General features: G+C 41.9%; 1 protein-coding gene across 2 annotated transcripts in view; it reads left to right on the top strand.

Moving 5' to 3' along the window:
* The window catches only part of LOC115761787 (sterile alpha motif domain-containing protein 5), a 126,080-nt gene that overhangs the window by 15,336 nt on the left and 85,563 nt on the right, over nt 1-25,181 (top strand). The window contains exon 3 of one of the 2 annotated variants that reach the window (XM_030703721.1): nt 20,827-20,938. The exons of the other annotated variant lie outside the window; for it this stretch is intronic. Within the exon in view, the coding sequence (XP_030559581.1) occupies nt 20,827-20,889 (63 nt within the window). The 3' untranslated portion in view covers nt 20,890-20,938. Of the gene's footprint in view, nt 1-20,826; nt 20,939-25,181 lie in introns of those variants that run through there. 2 annotated transcript variants of the gene reach the window in all.

Genomic DNA, 25,181 nt, shown 5'->3' with positions numbered 1-25,181 from the left:
TGCTTCTTCTTCTTCTTCATCTTCTTCACTATGAGCATTTTCTGCGTATCGTGGCAAGTAATTGCCGCAATTCAATTTGTTCATTTTGCCTACGTGCTATGTGGCTTTATTATTTGTTGTTCAGGCTTACAAATAAGCCCTTTGCCCGGGCCTAATTTAATATTATATAATTGCACAGGACAGCAGATTAGAAAGCGTACTCAATGATTTTCATGTTTAATTATTTATAATTATTTTGATTTTGTCTAGCTAGATAAATATGTGTGTGCATAGGAAATCTAGTCAAACCTTGATTTCGATAATAATTATTATTTTTGACATTTTGTTGTTGATAAATTTATGATTTGAATTTCGCATAAATATAAATTGCCTTATAAATATATTTATAGAGTATAAAACTAGAGGGCATTATAATTTCATCATCAACTGTGTGAAGCATATATAGACAGGAACCCTTCTATGCGTCACACATTTGGGGACGAAATTTTAATTCCTGCGACATTTATAATCTATAAATATATTTATAAGACAATTTATATATATACATATTAATATATATACATTCAGTATGAACAGATGGTTCGATAAAACCATGTCCTGCCTGTCTGTTTCTTTATATGAAGAATCAGTCGAAAAACGTCTTATTTGGGTCTAAAACTTTTATATTTTCACCGACCGAACTCAGTATTAAAGAGCTGTACTATTCTCTTAAAATACATGATATGGCATCTATAGCAACAGTCTCTCGCAAATAAGGCTTTTGCATTAAACATATCTACGCTTCGTGTGGAAGGGTATTACATGTTTCGCTTGTTGTTGGATTTTCTTTCTAATTTGTTATGTCTAGAACTTTATCTGTATCTGAATTTACGCAGTCAAAGTTTTGCTTTGAAAATATGTCTTCTTAATTAAACAAATTATAGCAAAACTCTGTCCAAAACTTGTTTGTAATTTATATGCGCTACACACACGCAACCGCGCACACACACATACACGCACGCACGCACACATCCTTTTGACCCGCATGTGTAGCATATTATTAGCCTGCATTTCGGAGCATGCACTTATCCTGCCCTCGTCCCTTTCATTGCGTAAATTAAAACATAAGAATTAAGCATGCCCCGCCATACGACATCAAAGTGGCCAATTTTCGCTCAGCTGGCCATAAAATTTGCATAGCACCTCGGATGTTGGCCTCGAACCAGTACCAGAAACAGTGCCTTAATCAGGCATTTAGCACCAAAATGTAAAACTACTGCGAACGCATTCATTGCTCATAAAAAATTAAAGTCTAATTGTGGACAAAGGCAGAGTGGAAAAGCGACCAACGATTCGCGTACTCATTTTCAGATTCAGGTTCACGTTCACGTTCATGTCCTTTGTGGCAATGGGCAACGGTCAACGGACAACGGGGCGGATACACGTTTTGTTTTTCTTTTGACTCGCCCCAACGACTAAGGGCGCGAGAGACCCTAAACTAAACGGCGCAGCTGCGGCCCAAGCCGGAACCCTCTTCAATGGCTGCGGCAATCGGCTGCGTGCTTTTTAATTAATTTAATTGCAATTTAATTACGCTTGATATTTAATTAAACACATTGGCAACTGAAGGAGGCGTTCGTGCAAATTGCATGCAAACTTTTTTGGCAGCACTCGAAACAAAATCAACACACATATAGAGAGAGCATATGTGTGCATGTGTGTGTGTATGAGAAATTCGAGTGCTTGTAGTTTGGCAATTGTGGCTTAATTAGACATGCAGTTAAATTGATTTGCCCGTTAGCTACGTGTCTGTATTGGGCCCTGTGCAGCGCACATTCAATTTGTAGACGTACTCAGTTGCCCATTGATAATTGACGATTAATTTAATAGAATGTCCAAGTTTGGTGTTGCAACTAACTGCCAGTGGCTAAGGCTATGGCTGTGGCTATGGCTATGGTTCTGCCCCTGTCTCTGGCTCTGGCACTGCAGCTGACTGTGACTTTGACTCTGACTTTGGCTGTCGGCATGCTCAATTGTGCGAAGTTATTTCGCATGCCGCAAAGTGGCACCAAAATGCTGTCGTCGCCTGTCTTCAGTCTCCTTCTTTCTCTCTGTAAAGTCAGCTCCTGTCGCCTGTCGCTTGCGTTGGCTAGTTGGGATTCTAAACAACTTGCCACATGCTTGAAAGTTTCCGCAGCCACAGCGACTGCTGTTGCTGCTGGGGGCCTTACTTGGAGTTTATCTCATATTTCACATGCCGCCGCAATTACTGCCGCCACGGCGGCTACTTACTGGCGGGTCCAGCTATAGCTGCACCACTGCACCACTACACCACACTGCACTCACTGGCTATGTCAACTGCCTACACAAGTAGCCAGTCCGGGACTGTTCAAGGAGCTGTGTGTCCGCTGCCTTGAAATGTTTCATAAATACTGGCCCGTACTTTGCAACGCAAGCGGCAACGTTTTGCTTATAAATCAAAAAGTGCTGCTTGCCGCAGCAGCAACATTGCATCCACGTTGCAACCACGTTGACAGCCGCTTATAAATCTTGTCGCGCACTTTTCGAGCTGGCCAGCAGAGCAGAGACGACTCCTTCTGAGCTTCGTGTGACCAATTAACAGAAAGTGCCGGACAGAGAGGGCGCATTGAACTGCTTTAGCTGATGCTGTTGCTGTCTCGCTTTCAATTTGTTGCTTACAATTTATTTATGTTGCAAAAATTCTCATTGGCAGCGCTTGGGTTAAACAAATCGCGCTCGACTTGACATAACTCGCTGTCAATGTGTCGTCTGCATGTCTCAGAGTTGTTTTTGTTGTTGCTGTCGTTGTTGTTATTGTAGTTACTGCTTATTGTGGTTGTAGCTGCTGTTGTTGTTGCAGCAATTACACATCTCACAATTGTGCCACGCTAATGATGGGAGTCCCACGTCCAAAGCAACGCTGACAACTGCCTTTTGGATTTTGTGACATTTTGCCAATTGTACAATTGCGTGGAGCTGTGTGACAGTGAAAGGCGGCGGCCTAGGCCGACTACCTATTACAGCGTCAGCGGCTAAAGTTATGCTGCCCGCCCCGCAAGCCCCCTAAATACTCCTCACACGCCACCAACTCCATTCAACTACCATCTCCATCTGGCGTACCCCAGTTGGTCTTTTGCCTTGGGGTGATTGTGCTGTCCAGCGCATTGATATGCCCGTCGCAGCTAAATGTCAATTAATGTCATCAACTATTTTTGCAACGTTTTCGCTTTTAATTGGCGTCCCATCTATACGCCCACTTTTGACTCCCAGTTTATTATTGTGGGCGGTAACTGGTAGCTGCTGCTCTTGACTTCTGTATGCCCTGTGCCATCAGCATTCGGAATAGCGCTACCAGGCTCCAGAGCAAATGGATTCCTGCAACGCTTTTAGAGCGAGCGAGCGTCCAGTGAAAGTTGTTTACACTTGCCTCGTGGCAAAATGTTGCTGCTGCTGACACATTTCGCCAACCATTGAAACCTTTTCAAACGCGGCACCATTGCCTGTGCCAGTTAGCCAGCTGGGGCAGCTACAGCTATAGCTAATTAGAGCATCCAAGAGAGGAGGACGTGCATACATCAAACATTGCACAAGTGCATCAACAGCCAAATGAAAGAGCGTTCGGGATTGGGGATTGGGGCCTGAGGGTAGGGATGGGTTGATTAGAATGCAGCTTGTTTGCTGTAATTAACAGGCAGCAGAAGCGATTAGAAACAAGTTACCAAAAATAAAAAGAAGAGGGTCAGCACATGAATAATCGAACAAAGTGTTGCGCTTTAAAACGAAAGTCAAGAGACATCAAAAACTTAATGGGAAATAAATAAAATTAAATTAAAATTAAATTGTTAACTAATGGTGGTGTATTAATGCAAGTACTTCTGTAACGGCTAATAAAAGCGACTGTCTCTAATATGGGTGTTGGCGTGCTGGTAAGGTGACGCTGTTGCAGTTATAGTTGCAATATTTTACTTTATGTTAAAAAAGGTGACGCTGTTACAGTTATAGTTGCAGTCTTTTACTTCATGTTAAAAATGTTAACTTTAAGCTGCTTAAACGAAACCTATAGTGACAATGTTAGTGTTAATTTAGACTAGTCTATTTTCATTTTCTCTCCTGGTTGAGCTGAAGACTCATTTTTTATAAAGTTAAAATAATGTTTTCCAGGATATATCAATTCTAGATTGAAGAATTTATTTTATTGCCTAAAGAATAATATGGAAAATTGTCCATATTTAAAGAGCTCACATATCGGTTAAAGTACTGCGCGTTATATAACCAAGTTCTGCTGCGATACCCATTTATTAAGGTATCCCGACACTGTCTGTAGACAGTTTAATGGAAGAGTAAGAACTGTCAACTTTGATGCTAGTAGCTAGACACAGAAATTTGCCCCAAACGAGACCCGAGGACCCTGGCCTAAGGTTAGAGGCAAAAAGTTTTGGCTGCATGCATTGGTTGCATTTCGGTTGCCTTGGGGTCGATTCCTTGTGATCCGTTTGGGAGCATGTTGTCATATTTTGCATGCGCTAGACGACAGCCGCAACGATGTGGGCAGGGTGGGGCGGGGCACGAGACGGGATGAGACAAGCCGAGACGAGGAAGTTGGCGATGTTGCTGGCTTACACTAAGCGACATAAGCATAAATCTCACTTACCTACAACTTGATTTACTCACTGCATGCTACAGACTCATGGCCTCATGGCTCATGGCCCCATGCCACATAGCTCATGCCACGTTACGTTTTACGTTGCGACGTCATAACGAATGTGCGCCTGTCAGCATTTCAACTTTGCGCCATTTATGTTGGTCAACCGCCTGGAGTTGGACTTGGAGTTGGAGTTTGGTGATTTGGGCTCGGGTGTGGGTGCTTCGTCCACGTTTTCTACATAACACATATATGAATTTTGCATCTGTAGACAGTGCTGCGCGCCTACCCTGCTGTCTATCAGGCCCATCTCCAGCTACAGCTCCAGCTGTCTGTCTGTAGGTCTTGGGGGTCTTCAGTCAAGCTGTAGGCGTAGCGCTGTCTTTTTTTTTTTTGCCCCTTTGTGATTTTGGGGTACACCTACATCACATTTGTGTTTATTTCCTGTTTGATGGTGGTCCTCACTTCTTATGATTCATTTGGCAATTTGAGGCGTATGACATTTGATATAAATGTTGAGCGCTTAGCTCGGCCTCAGTTGGAGCTGGAGTTGTTGTTGAGTGATTGAGTTGGCCTCGGCATGCGAACCGGATTTGCATAATATACGCCTGTCTGTGTGCCATGTCGGACAGTTTTAATGATGGTCTGTGGTCTAGACTTACAGATGAGACTTCACCGCTGAAAGCTGGCAGCAGCTTTCTCATGACACGCCGTGTCGCCATAAACCAGCTGCCGGAATTGTTCGACAATACGCACTTGAGGCTAGGGCTAATCATGTTGCAAACTCAGCTTATTGTTGTTGCCGTGCTGTTTCTGTTGCAGCCACACCTTGCCACTAAATACCTGTGGCCATTAGAAGCACACAAATCATGGCACACAGACTTTGGGACGAAAGACTACAGTGGGAGACCACAACACCTGCACAGTTTATCACCAGAGCCGACTGTGTAGACGGAGCAAAAAGCAATTTGGAGCACTTTTGTCTGCACACACACACACACACGCACGCACATCAACTCACCCACACTCTGCTGTAGCCAACGACAACTGGAAATTTAGTTGTTAAAGTCAAACAATTTCAACAATATTTCTGCGCATAAATTGCAATTGCAGTTGCAGTTGCTGGTGCTATTGCCTTTTCCCTACTTTGACATTGTGGCTGCAACAACAAGAGCAACAGCAACAATAAAAACATTTACAACAGCGTCCTTTGCGACTGTTTTGCGACTGTTGCTCCCCATTTGTGTTGCAAGTTGAGTTGAGAGTTGCTGCCGCTGCGGCCTCCGCTGCTTGTTGCCGTTTTGGGTCATAAATTTCGCCACGGCGACATTTCGGCATTTTTCCAGCATGTTGCTTGCTGCTGGGGCAGCTTCCAAGTGAATTATGCGCATATATATATATATATATATATATATATATATATATGTATATGGAACACAATGTGCTTGAATATTGGTTTGTAATGCCGCCCTGCGGTGCTTAATTACTTGCAGATAAGACAAGCCAAAACGCCCATAAGACACGCCCCAACATCCAGCTGGAGAACTGGACAAATCCGCAAATGATGATGATGATGATGCATCATACTCAACAGAGAAACGGATAGATAGAGACAGAGACAGATAAAGAGAGAGAGAGAGAGAGGGAGAGAGAGTGGGTTAAAGTGGATCCGAGCAGCAATTGAATGACAAGATTCTGTTTCAATCTAATTACTTGCAAATAAGCCGCAATGCATTTGCCTCACCCGCCCGCCAGGGGAACGACTCATCTATGGCATTACATTTTCATTAGACCGAGTGTCTCTGGGTGCAGAATCCAGTTGCAGCTAGCTGCAGCAGCAAGTTGCATCAACTGCTGCCTGTCCATTGCCTGCTTAATTAATTTCCGAGTGCCACGTGTGAGTGTCCAATATCCGTATGCAATCAAAACTGCAACCACAATGTGCTTAAGCGCCAGTCGAATGGACGGTCGGGCAGACAGGCAGACACACGGACACCGACGGCTGCACATACACTTCCTTATCTTTAGCTGCCTCTGGCTCTGGCGGCTGGTCAGCGCTTTGAAGCGCGCCCATCAACCGGGTTTTCGCAAGCATATCAGTTTTCATAATTGGCACTGGCAGCACTGACATTCTCGTCTCAGCAACAACCTACTCCGCTGCGTTGTCGTTGTTGTTGTTGTTGTTTTTGTTGTTGCGCAAACACTTCATGTTCATGCTACCCACTCGAGTGGACATTTGAGCCTTGCTCTTTATATATATTTAAGCCATTGCCATTGCAAATGTGTATCTGTATCTGAATCCGTGTCCAAGTCTGCAACTGTGTCTGTATCTGTGCCTGTGTCTGAGTTGTTGTATCTGCGCCTGATACTTGTGCATGTGCAGCATCATCACCTCATTTAGATATGCGATATGCAAACCTTTGCCTGCCTGCGCTTTCGGGCAGCTTCTTCTTTCTTCTCTGCTCAGCTCGTCGCTTGAACTTGACCCTGGGGCTAAGCCAGCCGCTGAACATGCGCCTTAAATGCTTTGGAGCTCGAGAGATACGTACACCAGGCGTTGTCCGGCCAACGCGCTGCACTCAATGAAATGAATTGGTTGACATTAGTTGTTGTCGTTGTCGACGTTGCTGTTGCTTTTGTTGTCGTCGCTTGTTGTTGTTGTTTATGCTTTGCATTTCAGCCGTATGTTGCCTAGAATGAAATCATATACACGTATGCGATATGACGGAGTTGTTGCACAAAAGGTGTGAGAATTGAGACAACAGCTGCAGCTGAGCTGCCTTTAATAGGCATATATGTCGGATTGTTATGGAAATAAGATAGAAAAGAGGCTTAAGGTAGCTGCAGTGCTGCGAAATTGTGTATAAATATGTATAGACTATCAAAAGAGGGAAACAACATGTAATACTGTAGTACTATTTACAGAAGAAGGATAAACATAAAGTAGATATATAAAGGCCTAGTGCAGAAATAGTTAAATTACCAGATAAACAGTTAAGAGTAGTAAAATTGAGTGAAACTTGTAATTCCTCCCAGCTCAATGATATGATCATTTTAAAAATAATAAAAATTTTCACTTACGCCGAACTGCAAAAAATCGTCAAATAAATAAATAAAAAAAAAGGTGGTTTTATATAATTGCAGTAATTTATAAATTTTAAAGACTTTCTGACATTTCGGTTAGGCTTTATCAAAATAAATCCACATTAGATTATTATCAATATTATTTTGTTGATATGTATTATTTTAATTTGTATTATTATTTATATAATATTAAATGACTAGGTCACTCAGACAACTCATCTACTCATCTAAAATTTATGACAAGGCGAATAAAATTTCCCATCAGATCGTGCATGTATGCTGACAATTTAAATTATTTTTGATTTCTCTTAACTAGCCACAAGAATCCACCCGAAGTCATGTTCGGTTCTAGCACAATTATTTCCATCTGTCTGACCCAATCAAAGAGTTGTCGCCTTCACAGCTGTCTCAGCTGCAGCTCCAAGCAATTTATATCAATTTTCCAACTGTGGGCTTGTTCGTTTTTAGCCCCTTCTCACACCCAATACACACACCCACACGAACCTCCCGCTCTGGCCACTCTCACTCTTTCATGCTTCGCTTTCTTTCGCTCTCGTCAAACATTCCCAAGCACTCAGCGCTAACTAATTTCGCATGCCGGGCCACTTCATTTGGGAGGGGGCAGCCCAAAGCCAGACAAAATGCATATGAAACTTGTCACTCCCCCCTCTGTAGTCCACGCCCCCTGCGCCCTGTTTTCCCATCAAGCCAGCTCCATTTGCGCACAAGTGCGCGACTGCTGCTCAACCCAATTCCATATGCATATAGTTGGAGCCCATGTATGTATTTATGTCGTTGGGGATTCATATCCGCAGTATGTTAAAACGAATAGCGAATTGCACCGTGTGTAGCTCCGCTCAACCCTCCTTGCACTTGTCTTAAATGACATAATTTACGGCATAGCGCAGCGCCCGTTACGCCCACCCAACTGACGTCGCTAAAAATTATAAATAATAATTCCACTTGTACGAAATTACCAGCATGCCCCACGCATTCACACACACACACACACACGGACAGACAGACACGACTATAACCATTCGTATTCATTGCGCCATTTTCTTGACTGCCTCTGCCAGCCTATTTCTCTCCCATCTGTCTGCTTGTCTCTCTGTCTATCTGTCTGGCTCTGGCTGCTCTTATTGCCAAATAAATTCGTACAGCAACGAAAATGAAATGTGTAAAATATGTTGCCCCGACCGACTGTGCAGCAAGCAGAGAGACTCCGCCCGAGACTCGACTGCAGCCTCATTCCTGGACTTTGGCTAGGCAGTTGCTGTGGCAAATATTATTATGTTTTTTTGGTATACCCAGTACCCATAAAAGGCAAGGGTATTTTGCAGTTGTTCAAATATATGTCATAGGCAACAGAAGGGAATTCTCCATATATAATGTGTGTAGTCTTGATCTTCGACCGTCCGCTCAACTGTGTGCATGAAGGGCTAAGGACTATGTAGAGGTATTTATTTAGACTAAATTTTGCATGTAGAGTTTAAGAGTTCAAATATAATATTTAGTTCTCTGTGGTCAAGTTATTTCGAGTTATCGAAAAATTAATCGCGTGATTGTTAAAGTCGATAAATAGTTATTTTAGTTGTTATTAACCGAGGGGCAGAAGAGTATACATGTTCCTCATGTCACATGTGAATGTGGAGCTGGTTACACGGTATCTGCCGGTTGGGCATCCTTGCCAAGCGCACTGCCGTATTTTTTTTTATGTGGTTTTCACTTTTTGCCTGCGTGTTGCATAGTTGTGTTGCCGGCGACCCCAGTTCGGCCTTAATTAACTGCTTATGAATCTGCATATGTAGTCGCTATTTTCGTCGTTGTCGTCGTGCCCCTCCCTACTGTCCTACTCGACTGTTGTGTAGGTGCTGCACAACAAAAAAACAACTACAAAAAACAGGATGCTCATTTAAATATTTAATGAAGTGCTGTGTTGCAGTTGTGTCCGCTGTAAAAGAAACACAAGCCCCCCCCAAAAAAAAAGAGTAAAAGAATTGGCTAATCATGCCACATATATCCTAGGCATATAGTGTGTGCATGTATTTGGCACATGTAACAGTTTTTTGTGCGCTTTTCATTTTCAGTTTTTCAGTCTTTCGGCCTGTAGCCACATTCGGGGCGCCTCTTGACCCATTTGCAGCAGCAGCAGCCACCGCCCTTAAAGAGCGATGCGTTGCGTTTGATTAAATGCCAGCGTCCAGAGAGCGAGCTTGTGGCTTGGGCTTGCCAGGCACGTCTTTAATTAGAAAATAATTGCAAAAACCAAAACACACACATGCACGCATACACACGCACATCACACTAACATGGTCATCAAGAGTGGAGGACAACGGCGCCAGAGTCAGTCGCAGTGGCAGCCACAATTGATGGACATGCTGCTGACTGTTGGCAACGCAGCCTCGTTGCAAGCCTTGACACATGCCAAAACAGGCAATGGCCGACTGCTATGAGGCAGCATATTTTCTTTTTCTTTTGTTGTTGTTGTTGTTGCTGTCGCTGTTGTTACTTTTAGCTGACCAACGCCGCTCGCCGCATTACATGGCAACATTTGCAACACCTTTCAGTCAAGTCCGTCGTTTGTGGGCCTGCCCTTCTGCCTGGTTGGCATTGTCTGCTGACAGGCACTGTCTTGCGACCGCCTACACAGCGTGTTGCTGATTTTTGCAAAATTTATCTTACTTGAAGAGACAAGTTTGGCTGCGGTCTGCACTGTGGCCCCATGTTGTTATCATGTGACATATGTGCATCAACGCCCCATGTTTGTTTTTCACAGACGCTGTCAAAGCCAAGCAAAGGGGGATCGAGCAAGGGGACAGGGGCGATCTATGCTGACAAGCCAAGCAATTTGATTGGCAAATGGCAATGCGTAGACAACACGACGTATGTGTAATTTGACAAGTCTTAAATTGAAAACTCAACTTCCGCGTGCTGCGCCTAATTGGCTGAGCATGGCTCAAAGGCTGCTGGCAATTAAGCAGCCAAGTCAAAGCAGAGCAGCTCAGTTACTTAGCTGGCAAGCCTTTTGTCCACATGCAGCTCACATATGTGGTTGCTCCTGCTCCTGTTCATCCTGGGGTGCTTGAACTCGAACACCAACTGGTAGGCATTTGCCAGTCTACTGCCAGGTCTTTTGTGTTTTTTCGGCAATAAACTAATGAGCGACAAAATGCAAAGAGCCAGACGCAGACAAGAGATGCACAGCACTCACAGCTAGTTGCTAGTTGGTAGTTTCACCTAAAGCCAACCTCCTGGACAGACATTCACACTTGGCATGCAAGTGACTGTGTGTCCAACTGTCGCCCCGTGTCGACTGGCTTAATTAGAAGCCTAAGTTAGTTAGATGCCCCAGACAACTCGCAACAGTGGCACTATGCAGTTTGCACTATTAACCCCTTATGCTCGCACTGTCTCTCTCTCTCTCTCTCTTTGTCTCTCTCTCTCTGCCCCTCTCTTTTATGTGTGTCCTTAGCTTCAAGCCTGGCCGTATCCATTTAGCAATTTAGCCGCACACCCACTCACTGAAAATGCCTTTGCCATTGGTGTTGCCTCCATGCGATATGTCCATCAGTCGTTTGCTCGTTTGCCTGCGCGCTCATTTAATTAACAGTCGCGCGCCACGCCAAGCCACGTCGCGGCCGAGGCAGGCAGCAGCCATGCCACGGCTCGGCTCTGGAGGCTGTGCCAAGAAGGCGTGTTGCATCTTTGGGCGGGCGCGGCAACCAATTTTTTCTTGCGCTGCCTTTATTATCTTTTTTCCTGCTGCTCCTATACAGATATATATACATATATATATGCTATCCCGTGCTCATCTGCAACAGCTTGCATGTTTTTTTAATTATGAATTATCGTTGTACTCTTTGGCTTACTCGACAGACTGGCTGACTGACTGACTGAGTGACTGGCTCATACCAAAGCTTGTTGCATTTAAATGACATAATTATGGCGCATAAAGAAAACTCCCACCCAACAACAGCAACAACAAAAGCAGCAGCAGCAAACCCTGGCACCGGCGACGGCGGCATCTCAAAGCCAGCTCCAGCTCCAGTTGAGCTTTAGCTCCAGCTCCATTTCCCTTTTGGGATCCCACATGCCATCGCTTAACAATGGCCAAATGCACTTTTCAGCTACTCTATTAGCCCCACCCGGTCGCATCGAGGCAAATTAAATTTTGCGAACTTCAGCAGACAACTTGAAAGTGCAGCCCATAAAAAATTGTGTTTCTATTTATATTGTATAACAATTTTTATTTGCACGTCAACCACTTGAGAACCACAGGCAGTCAACCATTTGCCTCACGTTCTCTTTCTCTCACTCTTTATCCAAAGAGCTCAGCTCTCTATTACCAAAAATAAAATCCAGCAATTAAAATGTCATATATAGAATACAGAATACTCTGCAGTTGGGTAACAAGCAAGAAAATATTTAGAAGAAAAGAATTTTTTGGCAAAAATTAAAACTTATTTCCAAGAGCTTGCCGGATATATCTTTAAAAAAATATAGTTTCCTTATAGAACGTACGATTTTTTATTAAATATATATTGTAATTACTTATATGCAGAATTCAAGGTTGCAACGGGCAGGTAGCATCCAGTCAGTCAAGGCTATAAAGAATCGTGTGATCTATATGATATTGGATATTTTCTTTCTGCAATCTGTAACATACCTAGTCAGAATTTAATAATACCCCTCACAAAGCAAGTTAAAATACTAGTCACAAAAAAAACATACAGAAAATAAAATTAAATAAGAATTTGGAAAATTGAAAGCGTATTTGAGCGTTAAGGCGCATATTACGTGTGCAAATATCAACATTTTATTTCAATTTTTAGCCAATTTTTTTTTCGGCGGCCACTTGTAAAAACCATTTTCATTATGAGTGGCAGTGGCAAAAAAAGCTGAACAAAAAAATTAAATAAAATGAAATTGCAAAGGACGGCACCAAATTTCATATCGATTTGCGCAGTCAATGGCCTAAACAAATAAAATGATGAGCGTCAATGAAGCGAGTGGCAAAATGTTTGACTCAGCGTTGAGCAGGGGGGTTAAGTTGACTGAGGGCGTGTGTGAGTGGCCAGCTGAGTATATATACGATATGTTGCCTTGCAGCGACTACAGTAGTCTGTGGTTATGTGCAACGAAGAATGGCGTGAATTAAAGAAGACTGACCCAGCCGAAAGTGTTTGATTCACATTTGTAGTTTGCCGGTAAATGTTGTTGCTTTTAGGCAGAAACTACTGTAGATCAATTAAAATATAACATTTTTGTCGTTTTGTAGCACGTTTTAGTGCAGCTTGCCTTGAAGTTTCCGACTTAATTGAAAATGATTTTGTTTTTCATTAGAATATGGAAGTTTAGTGTCTTGCAAAAAGAATCACGTTGGGCTTTAAAGCCGAACAGCTAAGCTGGACAGCCTGCAGATTATGTTAACTGAATGCACGAGTGTTTAGGCCATGCAAATGACACATAATTACGCACAAAAAGACATAAGTATATGTATATAGACTTTTTTAATTGCAATTAAAAAGCTTTAGCTCAACCCGCAAAAAAAATTGCTAATTAACTATCGATTGGTTTTAATGCACTCCATTGGTTAATATGTTTTTCGCTTATTTTTATGCCTCATTTTTTTTAGTATGCTGCCAAATATTACAGAACAATTATAATTATTGAAAATGTTTTGTAATTAAGCATGCATGACCACAAATTTGCATTAAAATTGCTTGCATTATTAGCAGCAGTACCCAAAATTCCTCTGGGCTCCCCTCCCGTCAAAATACTAAAGCGCTTTTTTAAGCCGCCTAATGGAAAATGTGAAAATCGCGCACAGATTTAGTGCAGGCATTTTATTTTTAGATTCATATATATTTTTTGCCTTATCGTTTAAGCGTTAAATTAGTAATTGAAATGGCAAATTAATGCGGTGTTCAGGTGGAAATTATATCCCGAGCAATTATGAAATAACAGCGGATACCCAGCTGCTGCTCTGGTTAAGCTATGATATCATGTGTATGTCCGGCAAACTTCAATTATTAATTAATTACATATATTGATTTGCTCTGCTTTTGTCATATATGCTTTGCTAATTAGTCTTGTTAAGATTTAGCACTAAGATAAATGGCTTGGAAAAGCAACGATGCCCATTAGCTACAGTTGCGTAAGGTATGTGAAACCTGAGCAGCCTTTAGCAGCCTTTGGCAGCAATCGCAGTTATTTTGTTCAGCTTATGGAGCTGCCTTAAAGTGCATGTTACACGTCTAGCTGATGAAAGTACTATTAAAGCATTTAAACACCCAAGTAAGTTTCTGATAGTCTGAATTTGAAAGTCTTTTGGCTTATTCTTACTGGAAATTTATTCTTATAACTATAGCAGCAAGTCGCAGCCATTTGTTTTCGTTTACAGGGTATCTTCCAGTCTCATTTTACAATTTTCTAACGTCCATCTTAGCCGCTTGTAGTGTAGCTGGCCAAGCCATCCATCAATTGGCATTGACAAAAGGCTGGGGGCAAATTATGTTATGCATGGGTTTACTCAACGGCCCCTTTCTTGGCCCCCGTCTCCGCCCATGTGCTGCGCACCCCTCTCCGAATGTGCTAATGAGCTTTAACGATGGCAACCGAAAAGTAGGCAACACTTTGCGTGAATTTTAATTCAGCTGCCACAGTTAAGCTGTGGCGAGCCTTGCTGTGCAGGCCGTTAACTTGTCCGCAAAGCAACACCTACGTCGCTTGATTTATGAGCTACTAACGGCACACTAGCACACACACGCACACACACAGATATATGTGTAGAAACACACACACAATATAAACAGGGCCTGTCAAATCTGCAGTAAAATAAACTTTGCATCCCTGCTGGCATTTTTATATGCCTGCTATAAACTAACATTTAATGTGCACCAGTAGCAGCACTAACTGCCACGCCCCCGCCCCCATGCCCCACATACCTTGCACCGCCCCTTAGCTTGTCTGGAGTCTCATTGTCGTAATGCATAAAAACGCACTAAAATGTTCCCACGCAATTAATTCAGAGTTTTTCGTACTTTTTGTTTACTTAATTGGTAAACATTTTGTTACATTTTTATGGGCGCTAAGGTGGAGCACTCCACGCGGAATACCACATGCATCACACACACAACCCACACACAAACACAAACACACTTAGAAATAGCCCAATTTAATATTCCATTTTTATTGTTAGCTGACGCGCTTGCCCTTTGTTAATTAAAACACAAAAACACGTGCACTGCGAATAAAAAATTAACAGAATTTCCCGAATTTTCGCCCAAAAAGAGTCACTTGCTGCTGCCAATAAAATTACCAAAAATATTTTCCTTTTTTTTCACGACTTTTAAAATTTTTTTTATTTATTTTCGTAATTTTTTTGATACAGTCCATAAATGCAATGTGAGTTTAATCCTTTTAACGCCGCGCTTTCATTACATTACTGTAAATTTGGTTTACAAAATTGTAAAGGCCGCTGCAATTTGGCTTTTACTTTTGCTTGTGCACGAGGGACAAGGGCTGGCCCCAAAAAATGCAAAAAGATTCTTTTGTTGAGGGGGCTGGTCATAGCACATAGCTGCTGTTTACATCTATGTGGATTTCATGTCGGTTTTGTTAGCATAACTGAAATTGTGCGCCATTTTTTTATATGTCTGCCTTTATTTTCATATTGCTGCTACCCCTTTTTATACGCTCTCACAGGGTAATCTTATTTTGCCATGACATATGTAACGCATACAAAATGACATATCCAATTCCAAAAAGTATATATAAATATTCCTGATCGCTGTTGAATGCCAAGCCGATATCGCCATATCCGAATGTCTACTTATACGCCAAATAGTCTCTCACTTTTAAAGCTATTGTGGTATGTTTTCCGGTCTCGCCAGATGGCACTACTATATCATATCGAACTAACGGTCGAAAATTAATTTCTTTTCGAAATGCTTCTATCTTTCATTATATATTAATAAAACTCTGCAGTTGAGTGCTTCACTAGAATCAACTTATATAATGTATGACAGTCAGGGTATTCAAACTTCGGCGTCTTGCATTTTCATGATTATTTTTTTGTCTTTTTACTGTGTTTGTTTTGTTGTAGGTCGTTATGTAGAAAACAATTTCATGTACCTCTTTTGTAGATGCTTTTCCATCGTTTCTTGTGCTGGTGATGGCGCAACATTTTGTGGCTGGCAAAAATATGCGTGCGCCAGTATAGTATGTATAAATGATGTAAAATATATATCAGCATTAGGGTGATTCGGTCAACCAAATGAAAAAATTATTAAATATGTGATTAATATAAGGAACGATAAATAACTTTGACAGTAGATTAAATTAATTACCCAGCAAGTAAAATAGTTTAATTTATTTGTTAATTTCAATAATAAATAACTTAAAATATTTCGAGACAACAAAAAATATTATAAAACATTTAATTTACTTATATTTAAAGACAAGTATATAATTGACAAATATTATTTCTTTGTCGCCTTCACATATATCTTGGGTGATTAATGAGACGCTCACCTGAGTCACCCTGTTGCTCACGTAAAAAAAGAGGTTAATATGCGCCCACATTCTTCCTTTACACTCATACTGCTTGTGTTTCATGGCCGCATTCAATGCCAAAAATATGTAAAATTTTGGTTTCCCACCAAACCCAACTGCAAAGAATGTTTCGTTGTGGCTCAGAGAAGAAAAAAAGTGAAGAAAAAAAAGCAACGCATATCCGACATAAGCATCAAATTATAAGAGATGCAAAATGAAAGCAGCTTTTACAGAAAGAGAGAGGGCTAAAAACAGCCGAGATAACTAAAAAATCAAGTATACGCAGTGTCAGACAAATGCGATGCAGAGGCAGGCAAAAAAAAAAAAAAACATCTTGCCAAGCTGTTTGTTGCATGAACGCAACTCATATTTGTGAAATTCCATAAAGGCAACGCGGTGGCACGTGTTGTTGTTTTTGTTGCTGCTCCTGATGCTGCTGCTGTTGCCATTCTTATTGCTGATGTGCTGCATACAGCAAATTGCATTAAAATGAAAGCTGCTGCTGCAGACTGGCTCTTTAAAGCGCTGAAATTAAAAATTAAACTTAAATGAGTTTTGCTGCAGTTGCACTGCTGCTGTTATTGTTGTTGTTGCACTGCCGGTGGTCGCCGCATGTCACGGCGACTGCGGTTTATGCTGAAATTCGCCTTGAATGCAGTCAGCTTTACCTGTTGGCAGCTGATGCTGCGGCCAAAAAACCGCACTTGAAAAAAATAAAGAAAAATACCAACGAAAATCTTAATGCAATTATTCATACACACATACACCAACTCATTCAGACACGCACAGTCAAATGCTAAGGCGAAGGTGTGTGCCCGACGGCAACAGCTGCCAAGTCAGCGGTTGTAGGGCAAGGGGTATAGAGAACGGCACATGGTTGCGGGGCATTTGCGATGCTCGCAATTGACTGACAGTTTTTGGCCCAGCTCAGACATTTTTAAATGCGAAATTCATTTGTCATGCTTATAATTGTCTCACTCGAAGCAAATTGCAGCGTTTTTGGGGGCAGCCGAGGATCGTTTGGGGCCGGCAATTTTAATGAAATCGTTGCAATCCAGCCAACTTTGATGCCAGCCAGCCAACCAGCCAACCAGCCAGCCAGCCAGCCAGCCAGCACGTATCTTAACAAACTCTTGTTGGAGCGCCTGTGTGGCCGGGTCCGAATTGCTGTCAGTAATTATGCTTAATTTTTTTCGGGCCGTTGTTCGCGGCTTTGTGGCGTCTGGTGCAGTGAAAGGGCATTTGTGGCAGTTGAAACATTTATTTTGATATTTGCCGGACTCGACTGTAGATCGCAGCAGTTCGAATTCTTGGCAAGAGCTGCTGTTTTGCCTTTATATTAAGTTGTTTGGCAGCTGCTGCATTTGCAGTTTAAAATTGAATAATGAACGCCCATTTGCTTTTATGACATTTCGATAATGATGATTGTGTTTTGTTGTGCGCCCAGTGTGTGCGTGTGTGTTTAATGCCTTTGTTGTGGCATTATCTTTATAAGGCAAACAAATTGTTGTTATTTGGCCACAACCGCGACTGATTGTGAGAGTCAGCCAGACAGATACAGACACAGATACAGACAAACAGATACAGAAACACTTCACCACAAGTCATTCAGTTGGGCTACGCGGGTAATTCGATGCGTCGAGAAATCGTATAAATCTTGCACTTTAATTCCCAGGCAACAGCAGCCGGCGCAGCGCAGCGCAGATCAAAAGTAACCTTAAGTAAAACAAACTGAAATCGATCATGATTGAAATCGAGCAGAGCACACACTCCACAAACACACACGCACACACACACACACATCACGTAATGCCGAGTGTTTTGTGAAACATCAACATTTTGACAGGCACACAAATCCTCTTGAAATGAGATTTATAAAACACTGAGCAGACGCAGCATAAAATAAAATGAGAAAAAAAGTAAATGGGGAACTATAAGACAAAAAAAGAGTCGAAGGCAAAAAGAGCAAAGTCATTGTCAGCGTTGCGCTTGGCTGCGAAATCAGTAAGGCAAACAAAACAAAAGGCTGCCACAGAATGTGGCAGAGCTGGCTGGATCGGACCGGGCTGGGCTGGGCCGCAGCTTTAATGTGTAACATGTAGCCAAGTTACCGGCGTGTTGCCGCAGCCGCATTTGTGGGCCATTGCTGTTGTTGCCTAATGTTGTTGTTGTTGTCGTCGCTCGTCGCTCGTATTTATTTTCATTTTGAAGACATTGTAGTGTCATTTCAGCAACGACTTGTCCAGCCAACCGCAGCATGAAAAGCAAATAAAAATCCAACATGCGAGCTGCAAACGACCGATGCTCTCATTATATCTGTCTCTTTCACTTATGCCGAAAACCCAAGCCGAACCGATCTCATTCAATCCGTGTAAAAATCCAGCCGCGCTGCAGCTTTTAATTAAGCCAAAGAGCAACTGGTTGCCCAGCTATGACTACGACTACACGTCCAACTCCGACTCCAGCTCCAGTTCCAGCTCCGTCTGTGTTTTTGATTTCTTGGCAATTTCTTCCCTGTGCGCAGCAAAAGAAAAAAAGGAAAACAGAAATAATTTATCTGCGCGTAAGCCGCATATGTATCTGTATCTGGCGGCCGTATCTGTATCGTAAGCCGTATCTGTAACTGCAATATGTATCTGCGCGCCTTGTGTTTCTTGATTTTCTGTTGTATTTTGTTCGTTTTTTTTTCTTTTATATTTATTTTATTTGATTTTTTTTTTTTATTTTGTTTTTGTTTGTTTAAGTCTCTCACGACGCGGCGCTGCCCCGCTGAGCGTCAACACCCCAGCCTCAGCCACAGTCACGGCTATGGGAGCCACTCAGTGCCCCAACTGCCCCCTGCCCGTCTCCTTTCCGCTCTGTCCACTCGCTTCGCACAGCATCACGTTCATGCGTGGCCACATTTTTTTGTTGTTGTGCCTGCGTTTTGTTCGTTTTTATGGCAATAATTGCAACTTGATGACTTAATTGCGGATGCAACTTGTTTTCCAACCTCCAAGCGAACGCCGAACGGCGCATGGCCTGGAAATTGAATTTTTCCACCTGGCGTGCTACGGGCGCGCTCTTAAGCAGGATATGCTTTCATTATTATAGATACGTTAGCTGGGCTAGGCGAGTGTCGTAGTTGCAGAGGCATGGGGTCGGTATGTTTCGCTCATTGCATAAGCAAATAAAATTTCATTAATTTATGACTGCTAGCGGCAGGCAAGACAGAACCGAACAGCATCAGCATCAGCCACAACGATTCCTGCGGAACCAGCTACCCATTAGTTGAGTTCAGTTTGGAGTTTTTCAAGTTATTTTTATAATCGCAGCAACGTGACATTTATGCGAGTGTTCATGTAAATGATTATTACGTGCCGCCTAGACCCTGCCCTATCCTAGCTGCACCCGCCCCTTTCCCAACCAACACTCAAGAGTTGTTTGCAAAGTAGATTTCATGATTTATTGCCAGCTGTGTTGTGTTGTGTAGTTTGTGTCTGTCTTTGTCTATGCCTGTCTGTCTGGCTCTCTGTCTCTGCCAGCGCCAAAGTAATTTTATGTTTAATTAAAAAGTATTCTGCATCATTTGCCTGAGCCGCTTTGATGGACATTTGTGCTATTCACGCCGACCGATCTTTTTGTTGCTGTTGTTGTTTTTGTTGTTGTTGTTGTTATTGCTTATATATTTAATAATAGTTAACATGATTTCTGTAGTTGCGGGGTGCCCATGTCTTGTGCTGTGCACGACTTTGATGTTCGCTTTGGTAATAACTAAATATGTTGCGTGGGCAATATTTAAATCAGTTTGACATGAGTTGCATTTAACAGCGAGAGAGATTGAATTGCCCTCTTGTGACTCGAAAAGGAAATAAAGTGGGCAACAATAGACATGCGATACGGGATGAGAGAAATTCCAGAGCTGCTTTTGAAGATCATCTAAAAGTACTTGACAGGCGCTAAGCTGATCAGTTATGCTAAACAAAAAATTAACATAGGCTTTTGGATTAATAAAAATGTTGTGATTGAGCTAGATAAATCTGCATAATTTTTGAGTGAATACATTAGAAAGAGACTTGGATGTTAACACATGTTAGTTAAATACGAAAACTAGGTAATATTATTATATGTTATTAATTGAAGTGGCAAATATAAAATTAGCATCGGAAAAATAAGGAATATTACACATTGCATATATAAATTGCTTAAATAGTGATTAAAAGATCCAACATCCAATTTTAATCATGTTTTCTAAGGATTAAATTATATTTAACTTTGATCAAAGTGGGCGCATTTGGTTTTCGTTAAATTAATTTATTGGCTAGAGCTGCTTCTAGACTTTGAATGAGCGGTTACTAATATATAAAAATCTGATACAATTTATGTTTCAAAAAGAAATGTATTGAATTACATTAAAATACGATTTATTTGTAACTGTCTTACTCATTATAATGAGTACATCACATTTAATTGCAATAAAAAGCTTTTACTGCATAAAGAAGAATCCAAAGAAAAACAATTTAATTAACATTTCTGTGTTGCCCTTTTTTCTCTCATTTCAGGTAAGTTTTAAGCAAAGAACGAAGAACTTCATATCCGCTATAAAATCGAAACGTTTTGTCTGACGTGGGTTAAATTTAAAAGTAAGTGGCTCAAAATACGACTGCAACTGCAGAACAAAACTTCACATTGAACAGCAGCAGCAGCAACAGCAAAAACAACTACAACAACAACAATAATAAAGGCAACAAAAATTGATAAGGCCCGCCCCGCTTCGTATGCAGTTTAAAAACTCATTTAGTGTCCAATCAAGCGGCCATAAAATAAAGTCAATAAATCAAGCATAAAAGTAACAAATGCACAGCCAACACTCAGATAACACATACTCACACACACACATACTCACACACGCAGCGCATTTCAATAAAATTCGATACGTTTTGGGGCATGAGCTCTCGAGTCCCAGTACCTTATCAAGGTGTGATGATCACTTGCGTGCCAGCGGCGCCTGACTTGCATTTCAGAGAGGCAAAGAGTCGCCTCACCTCGCCCCGCCTCAGCTCGTCTCACCTCATCACGCTTCGATCTGCTCTGGAGAATCAATAAAAATAAATCGAAATGTCACAGCGCTGCATGTTTTTAATAAGTGTGGGGTCCCGCAGCTCTACGCGAGTCTGATACAGAACTGTAAATGACATTGTAGACAGTTCATAGGAACTGAGGAACTCACCAGCTTGGCGAGCTGAAAATTTACATACTCGCTTCTAGTATATTAATTTCACAGCCTATGTTATTAAACGCTAAAACATATTGAATTACATAATGTTGAGTCGAAGAAAACACTTCCAAAGCAGCGGAAAAAAAAATTAAAATCCAACAATCAATTGAATGTGCGCATAAATTTTAAAATGAGAAATGCGACGCAGCAGCGGACGCTGCCTCATTGTGCCCCAGCCAGCGGGTGGGCAATGCGGACGAGAGTGGACGCACCCCAAGAGTCGTTACCAGTTTTTCAAAACCTAGAGGGCATTACAAATTTGTCATGAAATGTGTAACCCGAAGAAACAGACATTTACTAGACCATATAAATATATATTCTTGATCAGTCTACTTATCTGCATGTTGTCTCTTGTCTGAAAATCTATCTTCAGGCTACTTTCCGTAGTCGGATCGGATCTCTATATCAATAGACTGCCATAGAAATGATTGGATTAATATTTACTTCTTATAGAAAACATATTTGTGTTTTGATATATCTTGACTAAACTTGACTCTTACGATTATAATCGTGCTCTCAAAATCAAGTTCAAATCAATCTTGTCAACATCATCAATCTTATATTATAAGGCTCGTTACATGGTTTATTTTAAGGAATATTTTGACCAAACTCTGTTGCATCAAGCACCTAGCATAGCTGAAAAACCTGAACAAATCGGACTACCTTATAAATGGCCTTGTCTAAAATCTTAATGGGAGAGGGTATTGAATCTTTGGTGTGCCGCAGTCAGCCGTACTTGTTCTTATTTATTTTTGTTTGTTTTTTATTTTTTTTTGTTTGCGGTCGACTGCAGCCTATCCACAAATTGCTCGTGTTCAGCTTCAAATCGTTTTACGTAGTTTTGAGACAAGTCCACGTAAATGTTCGCCAAATGTGGCGCTGTTTTTAAATCACGCACGCTGCACGCAAGCCACATCGATCGATTGGCCCAGTCGGACAGTGTTGGGCTCCGCTCAGGCAGTCAGTCGCTTTTGGCCAGGTATGTTAATCTTGCCGACTGCCACGACTGTGACTGTGACTGTGACTCCGACTGCTGCTGCGACTGCTGTTGGGCCACTGGTTAAATTTATGCGCTGTTCAAACGGCGCGTAATAAATTTGTTTGCTCTTCAACTGTGCGCGCGCATGTTCATTGAATTTGTTGCAGCCAGCCAGAGGCCCGAATACGTATCGGTATAAACATTTCCCATTCGCCCGTTTCCCCAATACCCAATTCCAAAGCCGCCAACGGCCACTTCATTTTGTAGCTTTTAACAGCATTTCAGCATTCTTCTGTATTTGTTTATCTAAACGTTTTATTCATTTGTGTGTGCCTGCGCGCGCGTGTGTGTGTGGCTTCTGCCTTCGTGTTTAGCTATTGGGTTATCTTTCGCTCTCTGGACAATTCGTGCTGCCGTTCCTGTTCTTTCCTGGCCGCCTGGCGGCCTAATTGATGCGCAGTGTTCTCCACGCGGTTGCTGCGCATGCGCAACATTCACACTTTGCCTTTCGCTGCGAGTTGCAACTCGCCAGTTGCCACAGTTGCAAGTTGCGAGCTGCGAGCTGCCAGTTGCCAGATCTCAGTGCGCCATCTCCAGTTGATTGCGCATTTTATTTGCGCATTTATTTGCATATTTTCTCACACGGCTGCGGCTGCGGCTGTGACTGCGACTGCGACTGCTGCTGTCTTTTACGATGGCCCCCACGCCACGCCCTCTCCGCAGCAGCATTCGCAACTTGTTTGTTGTTTTCTTCTTATTTATATTTGTTTTTTATTTTTGCTTAAGCGCAATGCAATTCAATTGTCTGCTCTTGAATTTCCTTGCATTTTTTGGTTGCGAGGAGAGAGGGTGGGGAGCTTTGTTTATTGTTTTTTGGCTTCTTATTTGTTTCTCATGTTTGCCGCCGCCTCTTAATAGTTCATTTAGTTTGCATTTTTATGAAGTCTTTGTGTGGGTTGTGTAATAAATTTAACTCAAGCTTATTTATGTGCCATCTTCAAGACATTTATCACTCAATTTGAAGGCGTAATTGGGCGCAAAGCGACAGGCGAACGTCCAGGAGGCTGCCTGCGACTGCCACAGTAGCCACGGAAACTGGCAGCTGTTGCTGTTGCATATTTTGCATATCGTTATGCAGTTGTTGCCGCAGTTGTCGTTGTACCCGTGACTTTTGTTTGATTGGCAAGTCCCCGACTGATGGACGCCACAATGTGCGATGTTGTCAGCAGCGATGACCAAAATTGGAAGTCTACCAAAAAACAAAAAAAAGTCCAAGAGAGTGTGTGTGGGGGACACTCTTTGGCTGATGATCTAAACGGTATTCATTGTATTTCCGATTGTCTTGTCATTATTATATTTCACTATAAATCACTATGCAAATCAAATTGAAACCATGTCAATCGAAAGGAGCGATAGCCAAGCATAGTCAAGATCTCAGAAAGAGGTCTCAAATGAGTTTAAAATTCGTCATAAAAAAAGGAAAATAGGAAAATATCCAAAGAAAAAATGTTGTGCAAAATTGAAAAAAAAAAACAGCCTAGAAATGTGTATAAAATTAAAAAAATTTGATCCTTTTAATTAAACTAACCTGAGGGATAAAACATACACAACATAATATTACCTGTAGAAATTAATACAGTTTTAGCCAAGTAATGAGAGTTTTGAGCAAAGGGATCTTTTATTTCTTGTATTACCATCAAAATGCTGGCCGGAAAATGCAATTATCTTTATGCATCAGCTTAATTTGCAACCCCACCAACCAGTTTGCAATGCATTGTTGGCTGGCATTTGAATAGTGTTGGGCATGAAAAGCCAGTCAAAAATTAAGAACGCATTCAGAAAGCCAAAAATTCAAAACTGCAACACATGTATACATGTTGTTTGTTCACTGCCAGGCAACCGGCAGTAGTTACCTATTCGATAGAAATTCGTACACTTTTATTCAACTGTTTTCAATCAGAAAATCCAATGCGAGAACAATAGATGCTGCTGCTGCTGCTGCTGCTGGGGCGATGTTGCTGCTGCTGTTGGCAACTACCGAATTTCAAATGTTGTTAGCAATCACACTATTAAACAATAAATAAGCAATTTGTTGAACAGCAGTGGGCGTGGCATGGCCAGTGAGCATGTGTGTAAGCGTCAGACTATGCAAAAGTGGTGCCAAAAGCGTTCGGCACTCGTGCAACACATTTTGTAATTTGATTTCATTATGCGAGCTAGCTGCAAAAGTCGAGCTTTAGTTGTTGATGGATGGACAATCGAACAACTGGCTAACTGAGTGCTGAATGCTGAATGCCAGGGTGCATTGGAGCATTGGTGTGCCACTTGGCAACTGGACGATCAGCACGTCGCTGTTATCCTTCATTATTTTTCTCTATTTTTTATTTTCGAGTGTGTGTGTGTGTGTTAGTGGATTTTGGCAGCAGTTTTTGGTTGAAAAACTCGCGCGTGCTAAATTGCATTGCTGCCTGTCTCCGTCTCTTTCTCTCGCTTGCTCTCACCTCTCACTCTTTCTCTGCTGTCTCCAACTCTGTTTCAGTTTCTCTGTCTGTCTGGGGGTTCCAGGCATTTGTTGCTGTCTGATTGCCCGCAAAAGGCAGCGCAAAACAAAAAAAAATCGAATTTCCCGTGCGGACTGATTCGATTTGCCGTTGCAATTT

The sequence above is a fragment of the Drosophila novamexicana genome, unplaced genomic scaffold (assembly GCF_003285875.2).
Source record: "Drosophila novamexicana strain 15010-1031.04,08,12 unplaced genomic scaffold, DnovRS2.1 tig00000485-arrow-pilon, whole genome shotgun sequence".
NCBI classification, from domain to species: domain Eukaryota; kingdom Metazoa; phylum Arthropoda; class Insecta; order Diptera; family Drosophilidae; genus Drosophila; species Drosophila novamexicana.
Note: the sequence above shows the minus strand (reverse complement) of the source record. Positions and strands in the feature narration are given on the sequence as shown.